Here is an 18,532-nt window from a genome sequence, read left to right as displayed (position 1 = left end):
AACATACAGACACACACACACAGTGAGCTGCAGAAGAAACATACATACACACACACAAACACACACACACACACACACAGCCTGTCTCTGACTGGTGGCCACCTGTGTGGCTTGAGAGCTAAGGAGCCCTGCTTCAGTCTGGCTCCTCTTTGCCCTTCCTGCTTGTTCCTGGTGCCAAGTGGCTTTTGGGAAACATGGATGGACACCTGATATCTGGCCATCTGCATTGAGACATTGATTTTTAAATTATTATTATTATTATTTTTTGAGACAGATCCTCACTCTGTCACCCAGGCTGGAGTACAGTGGTGCAATCTCAGCTCACTGCAACTTCTGCCTTCCAGGTTCAAGTGATTCTCCTGCCTCAGCCTCCCAAGTAGCTGGGATTACAGGCTCGTGCCACCATGTCCAGATAATTTTTTGTACTTTTTAGTAGAGACAGGGTTTCAGCATGTTGGCCAGGATGGTCTTGAAATTCTGACCTCAAGTGATCCACCTGCCTTGGCCTCTAAAAGTGCTGGGATTACAGGCGTGAGCCACTGAGCCCAATGAGACCTTGATATTGAAGTCACATCAGAGGCCCCTTTACTTCTTGGTCTGTTGTGTCTCCCTGTCCCCAGGAAGTACCTGGGACCTCTCGCAACTGCTGTGTTCACTCAGCTTATGACTCTCTGGTTCCACTCCTTCACAACACTCAAGTTTTTCAAATCAAGTTCCCCTGAACCCACAGAAAATGCCTTTAGGCAATGTCAAGTAACGAGAACATCAGGAATTATGGCTCCAAATGTTCTTTTTTCTTTTTCTTTGAGACAGAGTCTCGCTCTGTTACCAGGCTGGCATGCAGTGGCACGATCCACCTCCGACTCCCTGGTTCAAGTGATTCTCCTGCCTCAGCCTCCTGAGTAGCTGGGATTACAGGCATGCGCCACCACGCCCAGGTAATTTTTGTATTTTTAATAGAGACAGGGTTTCATTATGTTGGCCAGGATGGTCTCGATTTCCTGACCTTGTGATCGTCCTGCCTTGGCCTCCCAAAATGCTGGGATTACGGGCATAAGCCACCATGCCCAGCTCAGATGTTCTTTTTGAGAGGTGAAGCAGATGTAGTGTGTGTATGAGAAGGAGAGGAGGTGAGATGCAGGGATGCCCTTAGCCTTGAATTGGTGCTGGGCTCCTGGACATGGTAGCCACAGGGAGGACTATCTTCAGAGAATCCTCATCACAGCTCTGTTTTACGGAAGAGAACCTGAGGCTCAGTGGGAGCCACTGGCTTGCCAGGGCACATGGGCAACTGAGGCAGAGCTGGTGGGTGGGGCTCCACAGCCTGGATGCCCTGCTGCAGTCTCCGGTAGGACCTTAACTGTCAGGTCAGGAGGGCAGGCTGGGCCGGGCATGGTGGAACAGGCCTGTAATCCCAGCCCTTTGGGTGACCAGGGTGGGAGGACCACTTGAGCCCAGGAGCTCAAGACCTACCTGAGCATCATAGAGAGAACCCGTCTCTACAAAAAAATAATTAGCTGGGCGTGCTGGTGCATGCCTGTAGTGCCAGCTACCCAGGAGGCTGAGATGGGAGGGTCACTTGAGCCTGGGAGTTTGAGACTAGCCTGGGCAACAGAGTGAGCGAGACCCAGTCTATAGTTCCAGCTGAGATAAAATGATTGTTTGAGCCTGCAAGGTGAGGTCAAGGCTGCAATGAGCCGTGATGGCACCGCTGCACTCCAGCCTGGGCAACAGAGCAAGACTGTCTCCAAACAAAAAAAAATGCTGGGCGCGATGGCTCACTTCTGTAATCCCAACACTTTGGGAGGCCAAGGTGGGCAGATCACAAGGTCAGGAGATTGAGACCATCCTGGCTAACATGGTGAAACTCCGTCTCCACTAAAAAATACAAAAATATGGCCAGGCGCGGTGGCTCAAGCCTGTAATCCCAGCTCTTTGGGAGGCCGAGACGAGCAGATCACGAGGTCAGGAGATCGAGAGCATCCTGGCTAACACGGTGAAACCCTGTCTCTACTAAAAAATACAAAAAGCTAGCCAGGCGAGGTGGCCGGTGCCTGTAGTCCCAGCTACTCAGGAGGCTGAGGCAGGAGAATGGCGCGAACCCGGGAGGCGGGGCATGCAGTGAGCTGAGATCCCACCACTGCACTCCAGCCTGGGTGACAGAGCGAGACTCCGTCAAAAAAAAAAAAAATAAAAGGCCGGGCGCAGTGGCTCAAGCCTGTAATCCCAGCACTTTGGGAGGCCGAGACGGGCGGATCACGAGGTCAGGAGATCGAGACCATCCTGGCTAACACAGTGAAACCCCGTCTCTACTAAAAAATGCAAAATACTAGCTGGGCGAGGTCACAGGCGCCTGTAGTCCCAGCTACTCGGGAGGCTGAGGCAGGAGAATGGCGTGAACCCGGGAGGCGGAGCTTGCAGTGAGCCGAGATCCACCACTGTACTCCAGCCTGGGTGACACAGCGAGACTCCGTCTCAAAAAAAAAAAAAAAAAAAAGAAAGAAAGGAAAGAAGGGAAGAAGAAGAAAAAAAAAAAGACGGAAAGAAGGGAAGAAAGAAAAGGAGCAGGTTGGCCAGGCTTGGTGGCTCATGCCTGTAATCCGAGAACTTTGGGAGGCCAAGGCGGGCAGGTCACCAGAGGTCAGGAGTTCGAGACCCGCCTGGCCAACATGGTGAAAACCTGTCTCTACTGAAAATGCAAAAATTAGCTAGGCATTGTGACACATGCATGCCTGTAATCCCAGCTACTTGGGAGGCTGAGGCAGGAGAATTATTTGAATCTGGGAGGTGGAGGTTGCAGCAAGTCGAGATTGTGCCACTGCACTCCAGCCTAGGCAACAGAGTGAGACCCCATCTCAAAAAAAAAAAAAAAAAAGAGAGAGAAAGAAAGAAAGAAGGAAAGAAAGAGAAAGAATGAAAGAAAGAAAGAAAGAAAAGGAGCCGGTCAAAACTCCTGTGCTAATCAGTAGTAGGATTGTGCTTGTATGAATAGCCACTGCACTCCAGCCTGGGCAACATAGTGATGAGATGCCATCCCTAAAAAAAACACACATAAGCTGGGTGCAGTGGCTCACACTTGTAATCCCAGCATTTTGAGAAGTCAAGGCAGGAAGCTTATGTGAAACCAGGAGATTGAGACCAGCCTGGGCAACAAAGAGAGACCCTCATCTCTACAAATTTTTTTTTTTTTTTTTTGAGATGATGTCTGCTCTATTCTGCAGCCTGGAGTGCAGTGGCATGATCTCAGCTCACTGTAACCTCCGCCTTCCGGGTTCAAGTGATTCTCCTGCCTCAGCCTCCATAGTAGCTGGGATTACAGGCGTGTGCCACAACGCCAGGCTAATTTTTGTATTTTTAGTAGAGATAGATTTCACCATGTTGACCAGGCTGGTTTTGAACTCCTGACCTCAAGTAAAGTAATCTGCCTGACTCGGCCTCCCAAAGTGCTAGGATTACAGGCATGAGCCACCGGACTCGGCTGACAGTTTTTTTTTTTTTTTTTTGAGACGGACTGTGCCTGGCCCCGGCTGACAATTTTAAAACATTTTTGGGCCCGGCGCGGTGGCTCACGCCTGTAATCCCAGCACTTTGGGAGGCTGAGGCAGGCGGATCACGAGGTCAGGAGATCAAGGCCATCCTGGCTAACACAGTAAAACCCCATCTCTACCAAAAATACAAAAAAATTTTTTGTAGGCTGGGCGCAGTGACTCATGCCTGTAATCCCAGCACTTTAGGAGGCCAAGGCGGGTGGATCACTTAAGATCAGGAGTTCAAGACCAGCCTAGCCAACATGGTAAAACCGTGTCTCTATTCAAAATACAAAAATTAGCCGGGCATGGTAGCGTGAGCCTGTAATCCCAGCTACTCAGGAGGCTGAAGCAGTAGAATCGCTTGAACCCAGGAGGCAGAGGCGGAGGTTACAGTGGGCTGAGATGACGTCATTGCACTCCAGCCTGGGTGACAGAGAGAGACTCCATCTCAAAGAGAAATTTAAAAAAATGTGGCCCAGCATGGTGGCTTAAGCCTGTATTCCCAGCACTTTGGGAGGCGAAGATGGGTGGATTGCTTGAGCTCCAAAGTTTGAGACCAACCTGGGCAACATGACATCCCTCTACAAAAAACACAAAAATCAACTGGGCATGGTAGTACATGCCTGTAGTCCTAGATACTTGGGAGGCTGAGGTGGGAAGATTGCTTGAGCCTGGGACGTCAAGACTGAAGTGAGCCATGAGTAAGCCACCACAGTCCTGCCTGGAAGACATAGTGACACCCTGTTTCTAAAATAAGCAAAAAAAGTCAGGCATGGTGGCATGTGCCTGTAGCCCCAGCTACTTGGGAGGCTGAAGTGGAGGATAGTTTCAGCTCAAGAATTCAAAGCTGCAGTGAGCAATGATCATGCCACTGCATCCAGCCTGGGCTACAGAGAGAGAGACTCCATCTCTAAAAAAAAAAGTAAAATAAAATAAATTTTAAAATCGTTTTAATATTTATTTTTTGGAGACAGGGTCTTGCTCTGTCATCCAGGCTGGAGTGCAGTGCTGTGATCTCGGCATACTGCAACGTTTGCCTCCCAGACTCAAGCAATCCTCCCACTTTAGCCTCCCACGTAGCTGTGACTACAGGCTAACACCACCATGCCCGGCTAATTTCTCTTTTATCTTCTTTTGTTTTCTTTTCCTTTCTTTTCCTTTCCTTTCCTTTCCTTTCTTTTCTTTTTTTTTTTCTTTTTTTTTTTTTTTTTGAGGCAGAGTCTCGCTCTGTCGCCCAGACTGGAGTGCAGTGGCGCAATCTCGGCTCACTGCAAGCTCCGCCTCCCGGGTTCACGCCATTCTCCTGCCTCAGCCTCCCGAGTAGCTGGGACTACAGGCGCCCGCCACCTCGCCCGGCTAGTTTTTTGTATTTTTAGTAGAGACGGGGTTTCACCATGTTAGCCAGGATGGTCTCGATCTCCTGACCTCGTGATCCGCCCGTCTCGGCCTCCCAAAGTGCTGGGATTACAGGCTTGAGCCACCGCGCCCGGCCTCCTTTCTTTTCTTTGTATTTTTTTTGTAGAGATAGGGTCTTACCATGTTGCTCAGGCTGGTCTTAAACTCCTGACCTCAAACAATCCACCTGCCTCGGCCTCCCAAAGTACTGAGATTATAGGCAAAAGCCACCACACCTGGCCAATAAAAAAAAAAATTAACAGGCCAGGCACAGTGGCTCACACCTGTAATCCCAGCAGGGAGGCCGAGGTGGGCAGATCACAAGATCAGGAGTTCGAGACCAGCCTGGCCAATATGGTGAAACCCTGTCTCTACCAAAAATACAAAAATTAGCTGGGCATGCTGGCAGGCGCTTGTAATCCCAGCTACTCAGGAGGCTGAGGCAGAATTGCTTGAACCCGGGAGGCGGAGGTTGCAGTGAGCCGAGATCATGCCATTGCACTGTAGCCTGGGCAACAGAGCAAGAGTCCGACTCAAAAAAAAGAAAAATAATTAACGACAGGCCGGGTGTGATGGCTTATGCCTGTAATCACAGCACTTTGGGAGGCTGAGACAGGCAAATCCCTTGAGCTCAAGAGTTCAAGACCAGCCTGGGCAACATGGCAAGACTGCATCTCTTTAAAAAAAAAAAAAATTATATCTATATCTATATCTATCTATCTATCTATCTATCTATCTATCTATCTATCTATAAATTTAGCCAGACATGGTGGTGCATGCCTGTAGTCCCAGCTATTTGGGAGGCTGAGATGGAAGGATAGCTTGAGCCTGGGAAGCAGACGTTACAGGGGACTGAGATTGTGCCACTGCACTCCCACCTGGACGAAAGAGCCAGACTCTGTTTCAAACAACCAAAAAAACCAAAAAATCCAACCCCCCAAAATAAAAACAATAATAATAAATAAAAATAATACAACACAGAAATACCATAGGCCTGTTGGGAGGAGACATGCAGAAGTGGATGGGGAGACACTGACCCTACTTGCTTCAGTGGGTAGATCTACTTTTAAGTGTCATTATCAGATTCGAAGAAGCACTTTGGTTTAATAAAAGGTTATGCTCCTTGAAATACATTTGAGAACCCCTGAGTTAGAGGACCTCTTGCCTATTATGTGCACACACACACACACACACACACACACACACATACGACACACACACCCCTCCATCCCAATACGTCATGAGTTTTCTGACCTGGAGAGAAGGTGTTATGTCCCCTTTACATTTCAGTTGGCCCCACATCGCCAGCCCTGTATTCCACTTTCCCTCTCTCTACAGCCCCAGTCTATGACACATCCTTCTCCTACCGGCCTGGTCTGGCTCCATTTCTGTTCGGTTACCAAAGCCCCAAGCTTTGTAGAGCCTGCCTGGCCTTGAGGAGGCGAATGGGCTCCATCCTGAGAGCATGCAGGAGTGTTTAAGCTTCCCATCCCCCATTGCTACAGTAGCTCCCCCAGCTTTTCATTCATATCCTTTACTTTTATTATTAAAAACTTAAAATTTTTTTTTTTTTTTTTGTAGAGACAGGGTCTCGCTATGTTGCCTAGGTGGGTCTCAAACTCTTAATCTCGAGTGATCCTCCCACCTCAGTCTCCCAAAGTGCTGGAATTACAGGCATGAGCCACCACACCCAGAGGCATATTTTTTATTTTTGTTTCTATGTGTTTTCTGTCTGTTCTTTGCTGTCTCCTCCATGTCTAGAACAGTGCCTGGCACATGATAGGTGCTCAGTAAATACATGACTGAAGAAGACAGAGGCAGACAGGCCAGATGTGGCTGCTGCCCTCAGGGAATTGACAGTCCATGATCTATGAGAATGAGCTGCAGACTGGGAGGCAGGTGTCCCAGCAAGAGCTCACCATGCTCCTGCCCTCTCCTGGTCCAGCTTTCTCACATGTTAAATGAAAGAGAAGCTGGACGAAAGAGCCAGACTCTGTTTCAAACAACCAAAAAAAACAAAAAATCCAACCCCCCAAAATAAAAACAATAATAATAATAAATAAAAATAAATACAACACAGAAATACCATAGGCCTGTTGGGAGGAGACATGCAGGAAGTGGATGGGGAGTCTGCAGTCTCAGCACTTTGGGAGGCTGAGGTGAGTGGATCACTTGAGATCAGGAGATTGAGACCAGCCTGGCTAACATGGTGAAATCTCTACTAAAAAATACAAAACTTAGCTGGGCGTGGTGGCAGGTGCCTGTAATCCCAGCTACTCCAGAGGCTGAGGCAGGATAATTGCTTTAACCTGGGAAGTGGAGGTTACAGTGAGCTGAGGTTGTGCCACTGCACTGCTGCTTGGGTGACAGAGCAAGACTCTGTCTCAAAATAAACAAACAAACAAACAATAAATGAAAGTGATGGATTACCTCAATGGTTTTCAAACTGGGATCCTCAGGGCTCAGTCTAGGGGAGGATGCAAAGGTCAAATACAAATAACAATGGAATGTAGTAACATTGGTGTTTGGGCAAGTGCTCTGGGTGAGGAATGAAGCGCTGAGGGGGAGAAGAGCCGCATCAGAGCAGGATTCCTGGATGAGGCAAAGAGGAAACACAGAAGCTGAGAGCTGAAGGAGAGGGAGTGAGGGCTGCCAGAAGGGCTGAGAGGCGATTTCAGGCAGCGAGAACTGGAGCTGCAAACCCCCAGCCTCCTGCAGTCTGGCTGTCTGTACCGGCCCTCACTCATGCCCACCACCCTCAGGGCAGGCACATCCCTTCTTGCACTGATATTTGCCCGTCCTATTATGACCCTCATTTGAGGGTGCAGGGAGGACTGGAGCTCAGAGAGGGAGGGTCACCTGGCCGGAATCTAACCAGCTGAGTTCCAGTGGAGTTCCTTCCATCCCCCAGCACTGGATGGGGCTGGATACCTGGAGAGGTATTGTGCTGCTCTTCCTGGGCTCTGCAGCCTGCCCGGCTGGTCCACATCTTCCTGGGCCAGGAGGGCAGCATTGTGCCAGCTTCTAGCTCTCTGACTGGGGCCCCCTGGCCTGCTGGGCTGGCCTACTGCCCTGGTGGCCCTGGCTCAGCTCCCCAGCTCATGTGCCTCTGCAGCAAGTGGTCAGCCCCTTCCCATCTGCAGTTTACAAGCCTCATCCCTGAATCCCCCCCATAGCCAAGGAGCCTAGCACTATCCTCTCCAGAGAAGGAAACTGCCCAGGGTCACACAGGGACTTATGTGCAGGTCTGTGTGACCTGAGTCTGGGCTCTGAACTGGTGCTTGCAGGGTCTTACCCGCTGGCTCTGGCAGCCTGAGTGTTACTGTAATCCCTGAGCCTTTGGACAAGCAGGCACTGCTTCCTGAGATCCCCATTGCTGCTGGCAGCGTCTCTGTTTCCCAATTCCACATTGCTACCAGGACAGACGTATCTTCTGTCTTCTATCATCTCCATTTCTCTTCCCTTTGGATCTTTTTTTTTTTTTTTTGAGATGGAGTCTCATTCTGTCATCCAGGCTGGAGTGCGGTGGAGCGATCTTGGCTTACTGTAACCTCTGTCTCCTGGATTCAAGCGATTCTTCTGCCTAAGCCTCCCAAGTAGCTGGGATTACAGGCATGTGACACCACGCCTGGCTAATTTTTGTATTTTTGGCAGCGACGGGGTTTCACCACATTGGCCAGGCTGGTCTCAAACTCCTGACCTCAGGTGATCCGCCCACCTCGGCCTCCCAAAGTGCTGAGATTACAGGCATGAGCCACTAATCCCAGCCTGGATCTATTTCAATCACCCTCCTTCCTCTGCAGTCTGAAGCTTGAGGCTTTGCCCACTTCCCAAAGGCACCAGTAGCAATGACCATTTGTTCTGTCATTTGGCCATAGCTCTAGGTCAGAGGACAGTCCTTCATCAAATGTTTGTTGAGCATCCAATCTGGCCAGGGGATGACAAGGGCCAAGTAATGTGCTAATTTCTTCATTCACCAAGCGCAGAGAATGAAGTAGAAGGAAGGTGGAAAGGAGAAGGAAGGAAAAGAGAGAGGAAGGAGGATAGAAAGGAAGGAAGGTGGGAGGGAGAAAGGAAAGAAAGAGGGAGTCCTTTAGGTTATCTAAGCCCCCTCAGGACTTGGTCTGGTCCTCACAGTCCAAGAACAGACTTGGGCTTCAGCCTCTGACCAGTCAGATGACTGAGAAGTTGAGGAACAGCTTGAGCCTCAGTTTTTTCCTCTGTAAATGGGGTTGATAGCAGTTCTGACCCAGAGGGTTATAGCAGTTCTGACCCAGAGAGCCCCCCAACAGAGGGCTGTTGGGGGAGTCACAGAGACGCTGGGTGTTGCCTTTGCACTCAAAAGCGTCCAGGCTAGCTGTGGTGGCTCACACCTGTAATCCCAGTACTTTGGGAGGCTGAGGTGGGAGAATCTCTTGAGTCCATGAGTTAGAGACCAGCCTGGGCAATATAGAGACAATCTGTCTCTACAATTTTTTTTTCTTCCAAAAATTAGCCAGGCATGGAGGTGTGCACCTGTAGTTCTGGGAGTCTGAAGTGGGAGGCTAACTTGAGTACAGGAGGTTGAGGCTGCACTGAGCCATGATCACACCACTGTACTCCAGCCTGGGTGACAGAGCCAGATCCTATCTCAAAAAAAAAAAAAAAAAGTCACAGGGGTCCAGTATGCATCTTACTGTCAGCTTACCTAAGGGAGCATGATAAATTGAGTCCCTGCCATGTGGACATGGGGAGTATAGGGGGAGGGAATGGAAAAGGCACCACAGGCAGAGGGAGCAGCCTGGGCATGGTGGGGGGCGTGATGTGGCATAGCACTGATTGTGGGAAGCGAGGGATGTGGGAGATGAGGCTTCAGGTTGTCAGCGGGAGGTTGAGGCAGAGCCTCACCTGCATACTCTAGACAGGGTCTAACTCCTGGTATCCAGCTTCCTAGCCCAGTAATGGGCCACTTCTCTCAGGGCCACAGTTTTCTCTCCTATCAAATAGAACATCTCAGCACTGCTCTGTGGTGCCAATGAAGGGTATAAGTGTCCAGTGCCCAGCTGGCCATTTCCTGCCCCAGCAGAGGCATTTGCTTTTCCTTGTCCTCTTGCCTACTGGGAACTCCTTCCATCCCTGGTTCCTCCACCAGCTTCTGTGAGGCCCCTCCTATGAGCCCCCACACCTCACCAAACCCTCAACACCCGTGGTGTTTTCCTTGGTGCCTCCTCAGGATGCTGAGCGCTCCTTGTGGGCAGGTGGTGCCTGTGTATCTCTCTTTTTTTTTTTTTTTTTTGAGATGGAGTCTCGCCCTGTTGCCCAGGCTGGAGTGCAGTGGCACAATCTCAGCTCATTGCAAGCTCCGCCTCCTGGGTTCATGCCATTCTCCTGCCTCAGCCTCAGGAGTAGCTGGTACTACAGAGGCCCGCCACTGCCCCCGGCTAATTTTTTTTTTTTTTTGTATTTTTAGTAGAGATGGGGTTTACCATGGTCTCGATCTCCTGACCTCGTGATCCGCCCGCCTCGGCCTCCCAAAGTGCTGGGGTTACAGGCGTGAGCCACCGCGCCCGGTCCTGCGTATCTCTTTTTCTGGACCTGGGCCCAAGGCCTAATAGGTGAGTGCCCAGGACTCCATGCTGACTGGAGGAAGGAACAGCATGTGGTCAATGTGAGCAGAAGGGCCTGGTAGTCCAGGAGGAGGAAGCAGTCACTTCTTTTTAAAAAATTTATTACTTTTTTTAAATTTTGAGATGGAGTCTCACTTTGTCACCCAGGTTGAAGTGCAATGGCATGATCTTGGTGGCTCACTGCAACCTCCACCTCCTGGGTTCGAGCGATTCTCCCGCCTCAGTCTCCCAAGTAGCTGGGACTTTAGGCACGTGCCACCACACCCAGCTAATTTTTGTATTTTTAGTAGAGACGGGGTTTCACTATGTTGGCCAGGCTGGTCTTGAACTCCTGACCTCGTGATCTGCCTGCCTCGGCTTCCCAAAATGCTGGGATTACAGGCGTGAGCCACTGAGCCCGGCCTATTTATTTTTGTAGATATGGTGGTCTTGCTATGTTGCCCAGGCCAGTCTTGAATTCCTGGCCTCAAGTAATCCTCCCGCCTCAGTCTCCTAAATTGCTGAGATTATAGGTGTGAGACTGTGCCCAGCCAAAAGAGTCCACTTATTTTTTTCTTTTCTTTTCTTTCTTTCTTTTTTTTTTTTTTTTTTGAGACATGGTCTTACTCTTTCACTCAGGCTCGAGTGCAATGGCACAATCATGGACCACCGCGGCATCAATCTCACAGGCTCAAGTGATCCTCTCACCCCAGCCTCCCAAGTAGCTAGAATTACTTGATTACTTGGCCATCACACCTGGCTAATTTGTTTTTTTTTTTTTAATTTTTTGTAGAGCTGGGGTCTCCCTGTGTTGCCCAGGCTGGTCTCAAACTCTTGGGCTCAAGCAATCCTCCTGCCTTGGCTTTCCCAAGTGCTAGGGTTAGAGGCATGAGTCACCATGAGGTTACTTCTGATGGGAGGCTTGGGGAGATGGCACAGAAAGGATAGATCTGTATGAACAGGGTTTGGCTGAATGGAGGGGATCGAGTATGACTAGAAGTCAGGCCTACTAGAGGGAGCGATGAAGGTTTTAGAACGAGAGAGGGGCCCCAAAGGCCAGGCAGCCCTTCCACTGGGACTGGGTACATTTTCTGAGTGCTTGTTTAGCAAAAGCACTTTGCAGCTCAGCGGCTTGGCTCCCCACCTGCAAAGTGCAAGGGAGTCATCTTGCAGGCAGTGGTGAGGATGCAAGAAGATGCCATGGTAAAGGCTAGTCCTTGACATTGAGCCTCTGATGATCCCACTCTCTATTCTCAGCTTAGCACATCGGGTCCAAGGTATGAATTGTGCTTCCTCATCTGGCTTGGAATTTCTCAGAGTAAGGGTCCCTTTCCCCTGTAATTCTCCACAGAGGAAAGCAGTTCTCAATAAAGCTATGTTTTTTCTTTGTCCTGGGCCCAGTAAGGGCAGGCCCGGTGCTCACAGTAGACTCCAGAGTCAGTCCCAGGCTTTTAAGTCCACTATGACCCTAGGGAGCTGATGGGGTCCCTCATACATACGCTGAATGTGTATTGAACTTCCAGTGTACTGGCTTGGGGGAGGTAAAAGGCAGGCAGAATGGCTGATCACATGAGGCTTGTCATCTAGTTTCTCCCTCCTTTCCGGTGTCAAGCCTGGGCTCCCAAGATGAGTGTGAGGCCAGCCTTATTCCAGGATACATTATTTCCAGTTCCCTTTCCTTCTCTCCTTTCAGGAGAAACCCACTGTTCTTAGAAATGGAGAACAATGTCCAAGCCCAGTGACTCACACCTATAATCCCAGCACTTTGGGAGGCCAAGGTGGGTGGATTGCTTGAGGTCAGCAGTTCGAGACCAGCCTGGCCAAAAATGCTAAAACCCTGTCTCTACTGAAAATACAAAAATTAGCTGGGCATGGTGGCAGGTGCCTGTAATCTATGCTAGTCAAGAAGCTGAGGCAGTAAAATCACTTGAACCCGGGAGGCGGAGGTTGCAGTGAGCTGAGATCATGTCATTGCACTCCACCCTGGGGTGACAGAGTGAAACTGTGTCTCGGAAAAAAAAAAAAAAAAAAAAGAAGAACTCCTTAAGAAGGTCTGAGTATATTCTGAAGCTATGTTCTTCTCTCTTCTTTGCTACCTGAGGTCCAAACCAGTGTCACCTCTTTGCCTGAATGATTGCAACAGGTTTCCAAGTGGCCCCTGCTCCCCTTCTTATCCTCTTACCCACCTCCATTCCCCATTCTCCAATCAGAGTACTGTTTTTTTTTTTTTTTTTTTTTTAAGACGGAGTCTCCGTTGCCCAGGCTGGAGTGCAGTGGCATGGTCTCCGCACACTGCAACCTCTGCCTCCCAGGTTCAAGCAATTCTCCTGCCTCAGCCTCCCGAGTAGCTGAGATTACAGACGCCCGCCACCACGCCTGGCTAATTTTTTGTATTTTTAGTAGAGACAGGCTTTCACCACATTGGCTAGGCTGGTCTCGAACTCCTGACCTCGTGATCCACCCGCCTCAGGTCTCCCAAAGTGCTGGGATTACAGGCGTGAGCCACCGCGCCCGGCCAACTATTTTATGCAATCAATATTTATTATTTGCCTACTACGTGCCAGGCAGTGGTTGTAACTGTCATCTGATTGGACGATCCGTAAACGCTGCGGCCCAGCCTGTGCAGTTCCCTTGCGTTCCTCCACGCGCCTCCGAGCACGGTGAGAAGCATACAGTAGGTGCTCTGCTCTGCTCCTGTGCCCCGCCCCGCGGCCCCTCCCCCGCTCCAGGAAGTGCGGGGGCTCCAGCCGCCCGGCCGGCCGCGATGCATTTTGGGGAAGGAGCAGCACCAAATCCAAGATGGCGGCCAGCAGGAGGCTGATGAAGGTAAAAGCCATTCTCTGGCCTCGGTCGGGCGTGGGGCGGCGTCCCAGGCTCCGGACCCCCGAGGCAGGCAGCGGCCTCTGAGGGCGCTGCCGTCTGGCCTCCTGCCCTACACGGCCTCGTCGGTTCCCTGGGCCGCGCGCAGGCTCAAGGAGCTAACGGGGCTGGCCTAGGCCGCAGCCTGGGCGGGAGCGCCAGGCCGCGCTGGGAGCCGCTGTTGGCCCCTCAACCCGGCCCGGGGCGTTCACGCCACCCTCCGCCCGGAGCGTGGCCGCGTTCCCCTGTCGCAGAGGCCGCGGTCCGACGCGAGGGCGTCGTTAATGTGAGAGCCCAGTTGGGAGGCTCCAAACTAAGCGCCTTCGGGGAAGGCCCGAGCGCCGGAGCCCCTGCCCGGAGCCCGCGCCGCGGAACCGCCCCGCCCTGGGCCGCAGCGAGCCGGGCTTGCAGCTCCGCTTGGCCCAGCCGCAGCTCGGGACTCTGGAAGGCTCGGGCTAGGAAAGAGGGGAGGCGGCCAGGCGGCCAAAGTTAGGTCAGTTTGTTGGTGGGTCGTTTGGAATTGCGCTGGGTCCTAGCAAACTGTCGCCTTGTGACTGCAGAGTCACATAGCGGGCAAGTTCCAACTCCAGAAAGGCCTGAGGTCGGCCCCCATCGCGGCGCGGTTCTCCTTCCCTCTCCTCCACTCGGTCATCCCGATCTCCCTTCCCTGATAAAGCAAAGTGCCATTTTTTGGGGGGTAACGGTTGGTTTCAGTCGTTCGAATCAAAACGGGCCAAAGTTTATAATAACAACTTGATACTTTGGATCTTGAATGCAGCAGGGTGCTTTCTGGCTACTTGGCACCTTTTAGTGAGGAGCACATTAGCTAAATTGGCTTAGTTCTTTTGCCAGTGGATTTGCCAACGTCCTCCGGAGTCCCCTCCGCCAGCATCTGTGAGTCGGCGGCTGGCTAGTGCTGCCGGCCTGCAACGGGCCGGAAATTAAAAAAAGGCCCCGGAGCCTGTTTCCTGAGGGGAGATAAAGAGCTGGGGTTCGTTCTGGGCAGAGCAGTGCTTGGTAGAGCTAGACATTGAACTTGGAGCCACAGTCTCTGAGCCCTCCCTCCCTCCCTGGGAACGTTTCCTTTCTTTTGTTCCCTAAGGGCTAGAGAGGACATTAACTTTATAAAACTGGAGTGGAAGAGGGCACAAAAGAAAACTCAGAGGACTTCAGACCGTTCTTCATCTCTTAAGCTAGTGACACCACCATTCACCAGATAAGGGGTCGGTTAATGGCTTTCTTTCCTACCCTACTCCCAGGTGCAGTCGTCCTTCAACCCTTGTGGATTTAAATTTAGAAAGTTTTCTGGAAGTGTGGCTCACGCCTGTAATCCCAGCACTCTGGGAGGCCCAGGCGGGCCTGATCGCTTGAGGTCAGGAGTTCAAGACCAGCCTGGCCAACATGGTGAAACCCTGCCTCTACTAAAAATAAAAAAAATTAGCTGGGCGTGGTCGTATTCGCCTGTAATCTCAGCTACCCGGGAGGCTGAAGTGGGAGATCGTTTGAACCCGGCAGGTGGAGGTTGCAGTGAGCCAAGTTTGCGCCACTGCACTCCAGCCAGGACGACAGAGTGAGACTCCGTCTCAAAAACAAACAAACAAAAAGATTTCTGAAGTGCATGCCTTGCTTTCTAATGTTACTGAAATTACTCTGAATCTGTATCCTTATCTCTCAGGTGCCCTCCCGAGTGCTCTCCTCCCCAGACTACCCCTCACGGACACCAGAGTTCTTTTAAGGCAGATAACTCAATTCTTTTCACTCCTGTTAAAAATGTCTGTGGTCTTATTGTCCTTAGCAGTTAATCCTAACCTCTTATTTGGCATGCAAGACCTTTCTGAGACTGGCTGAAAGCAATCAGTTGAGCCCCACCTCCTGCCCTTTGGTTTCCCACCATTCTTGCACCAAATCGCAGTAGCTCCTATTTTTCCAGCTTTTACTTCGTGCTTTATATGCACGATCATGTTTAATCCTTCCTGTGAAGTAGACATTGTGATTTCCATTTTGTTGATGAGAAAAGATTCTTTGGCTTGCCCTGGGTTACCTAGCTAGGGAGAGTGAGCTGTGATGGAACTGGGTTCTTTCTCCAAAGCAGTCTCCTGCTCTTACTTGCTGTCTGGTGTCCCTTGGCACGTGTCGTTTGCTCTACCCAAGAAAAGTTACCTTCTCCTCACTTCTCCCTTCCAGAGAAGTCCCAGGTTCAACTCCCAGTGCCAACTACTCTGTGAGCCCCCGCTCCCACATCCCCCTTCAGAATGAGTTGTTTCCTCCTCTGTGTGACCACAGCACTTTCTTTATGTTTCTCTTTGAGCACTTGTCACAATCTCTGTGTTACAGACTTGTCTTTCCTATACTGGGTTCTGAGATCCCGAAGGGCAGGGATCTTGACCTAATTCATCCTGGAAGCCCCCTGGCCTATCCCAGTTGACCCAGTTTGGAATCCCCAGGCTCTCAGGGGTCTAAGAGGGGACTTATTACGGGTTTAAAATTATTACTCTGTTTCTAAAAAAATAGACCTTGGAAAAGAATTTGTAACATTAACTGAGTATTTATTAAATATTAGGTTATTTACATAAGTTATCTTTTCAACACTCAAAGTTAGTGTATTGTCATTTTTATTTTTTTACAAATGAGGACATTGTGAGGTTAACTAGGTTAAGGGAGTTACCTAAGGTAGAATCGTAGAGCATGGTGGGGAGAGAGAAGACACTGACTCTTCCTGTCTCCAGGACCCAAATTCCATGCCTCTTGTCAGGCTGTCTTTCTTACTCAAAGGCTGCATGGAGCGATGTGTTGTTTCTTAAGTTGAGGATGGAAAGGCTTTCAGTTCACTAGGGGAACACCAGTTATGTAATGCTGATCATTGGCTGTGAAAGTCAATGTTTAAGACTGGTTAGTTTTTTTTTTTTTTTAAAGAAGAAAAATTACTGATACAAGTTGATCAACAGAGTCTTTTCAGTACATGGGGTGGAAATAAAGTGATTTTCGTTGGTGAAAAATTGGGACTTAGTGCATAGAACAGTGCCTTAGGCATAGCAATCTAGCAAATGTTGAATGATCAAATTAATTACATCTTTTTTTTTTGAGACGGAGTCTGGCTCTGTGGCCCGGGCTGGAGTGCAGTGGCCGGATCTCAGCTCACTGCAAGCTCCGCCTCCCGGGTTCACGCCATTCTCCTGCCTCAGCCTCCCCAGTAGCTGGGACTACAGGCGCCGCCACCTCGCCCGGCTAATATTTTTGTATTTTTTAGTAGAGACGGGGTTTCACCGTGTTAGCCGGGATGGTCTCGGTCTCCTGACCTGGTGATCCACCCGTCTCGGGCTCCCAAAGTGCTGGGATTACAGGCTTGAGCCACCGCACCCGGCCCTAGAAAACATTTTTAGCAGAAATCTAAAGTTCTTTAAGATGTAATTAATTGGCCGGGCGTGGTGGCTCAAGCCTGTAATCCCAGCACTTTGGGAGGCCGAGACGGGTGGATCACAAGGTCAGGGGATGGAGACCATCCCGGCTAACACGGTGAAACCCCGTCTCTACTAAAAAATACAAAAAACTAGCCGGGCGAGGTGGCGGGCGCCTGTAGTCCCAGCTACTCGGGAGGCTGAGGCAGGAGAATGGCGTGAACCCGGGAGGCGGAGCTTGCAGTGAGCTGAGATCCGGCCACTGCATTCCAGCTCTGGCGACAGAGCGAGACTGTCTCAAAAAACAAAACAAAAAACAAATAAAAATGTTTTCTAGGACATTCCACAGCAAAGATTCTTTTTTTTTTTTTTTTTTTTTAATTTTTTTTTGAGGCAGAGTCTTGCTCTGTCGCCCGGGACTGGAGTGCAGTGGCCGGATCTCAGCTCACTGCAAGCTCCGCCTCCCGGGTTCACACCATTCTCCTGCCTCAGCCTCCCGAGTAGCTGGGACTACAGGCGCCCACCACCTCGCCCGGCTAGTTTTTGTATTTTTAGTAGAGACGGGGTTTCACCGTGTTGGCCAGGATGGTCTCGATCTCCTGACCTCGTGATCCGCCCGTCTCGGCCTCCCAAAGTGCTGGGATTACAGGCTTGAGCCACCGCGCCCGGCTCCACAGCAAAGATTTCTTTGTAACAGTGGACTACAGATAGTGTAAAACACATTATTAAAAGTAGAGTGATTTACATATACTACACTGAGAAGTTATTTTAGGCAAAGTGAGTGTGATAAAGTCTTTTATTTCAAAAACATTTGCCAAGAGGATTAACCTCTTTTAGAACCCTTTTTTAGGAATTACAGTGTTAATAAAACATTAAGTACATTTTATTTTGCAAGCAGCTAATTTAGCATTGTTAGCCACAACCAGATTGTAACCATTGCTTCAATCAGGATGGGGAAATTGCTACAAAAGCCAAAAATGAAACCTTTATGTGTGGCTTAGGCAACTGATTGCCATCTGATCATTTCTTTGCAGCTTCACACTGCACACACTTCCCCCAAGGGCCCATTGAGTAGCTTCCCAGAAGGGCTTTTCTCAGAGGGGAAATCTGTGGATTTAGAGGGGTGTGTGTGTAACATCTTATTACTTATCATGACATAACTGTTGAGTTAAGGAGTTTCGCTCTTGTTACCCAGGCTGGAGTACAATGGCATGATCTCTGTGCACTACAACCTCTGCCTCTCAGGTTCAAGCGATTCTCCTGCCTCAGCCTCCCAAGTAGCTGGGACTATAGGTGTGCACCAACACTTCCTGCTAATTTTGTATTAGAGAGGCGGTTTCACCATGTTGGCCAGACTGGTCTCGAACTCCTAACCTCAGGTGATCTGCCTGCCGAGGCCTCCCGAAGTGCTGGGATTATAGGTGTGAGCCACTGTGCCCCGCCTAATGCTATTTAAAAATGTTCACTCAGAACTTCATATTGTTACTCTTTCTCCCAGTCCATAGTCATAGTAGGAGGAGCCTCTAAAAGTTCATTCCTGGCCGGGCACGGTGGCTCAAGCCTTTAATCCCAGCACTTTGGGAGGCCGAGACGGGCGGATCACGAGGTCAGGAGATCGAGACCATCCTGGCTAACATGGTGAAACCCCGTCTCTACTAAAAAAAATACAAAAAATTAGCCGGGCGAGATGGTGGGCACCTGTAGTCCCAGCTACTCGGGAGGTTGAGGCGAGAGAATGGCGTAAACCCGGGAGGCGGAGCTTGTAGTG

The 18,532-nt window shown here is 50.2% G+C and overlaps 1 protein-coding gene across 2 annotated transcripts in view; it reads left to right on the top strand.

Annotated features, from left to right (window-relative positions):
* Positions 1-13,111: 13,111 nt before the first annotated feature.
* UBE2L3 (ubiquitin conjugating enzyme E2 L3) overlaps positions 13,112-18,532 on the top strand; it is a 58,282-nt gene continuing 52,861 nt past the window's right edge. For both annotated transcript variants that reach the window (XM_033234103.1, XM_033234102.1), the window contains exon 1: positions 13,112-13,336. In XM_033234103.1, coding sequence (XP_033089994.1) covers positions 13,310-13,336 — 27 coding nt within the window. In that variant the 5' untranslated portion in view covers positions 13,112-13,309. The remainder of the gene's footprint in view (positions 13,337-18,532) is intronic.

This window comes from Trachypithecus francoisi, unplaced genomic scaffold, assembly GCF_009764315.1.
Source record: "Trachypithecus francoisi isolate TF-2019V2 unplaced genomic scaffold, Tfra_2.0 Lachesis_group14, whole genome shotgun sequence".
NCBI lineage: Eukaryota > Metazoa > Chordata > Mammalia > Primates > Cercopithecidae > Trachypithecus > Trachypithecus francoisi.
The sequence above is the reverse complement of the archived record's forward strand: the minus strand, read 5'-3'. Positions and strand labels throughout refer to the sequence as shown.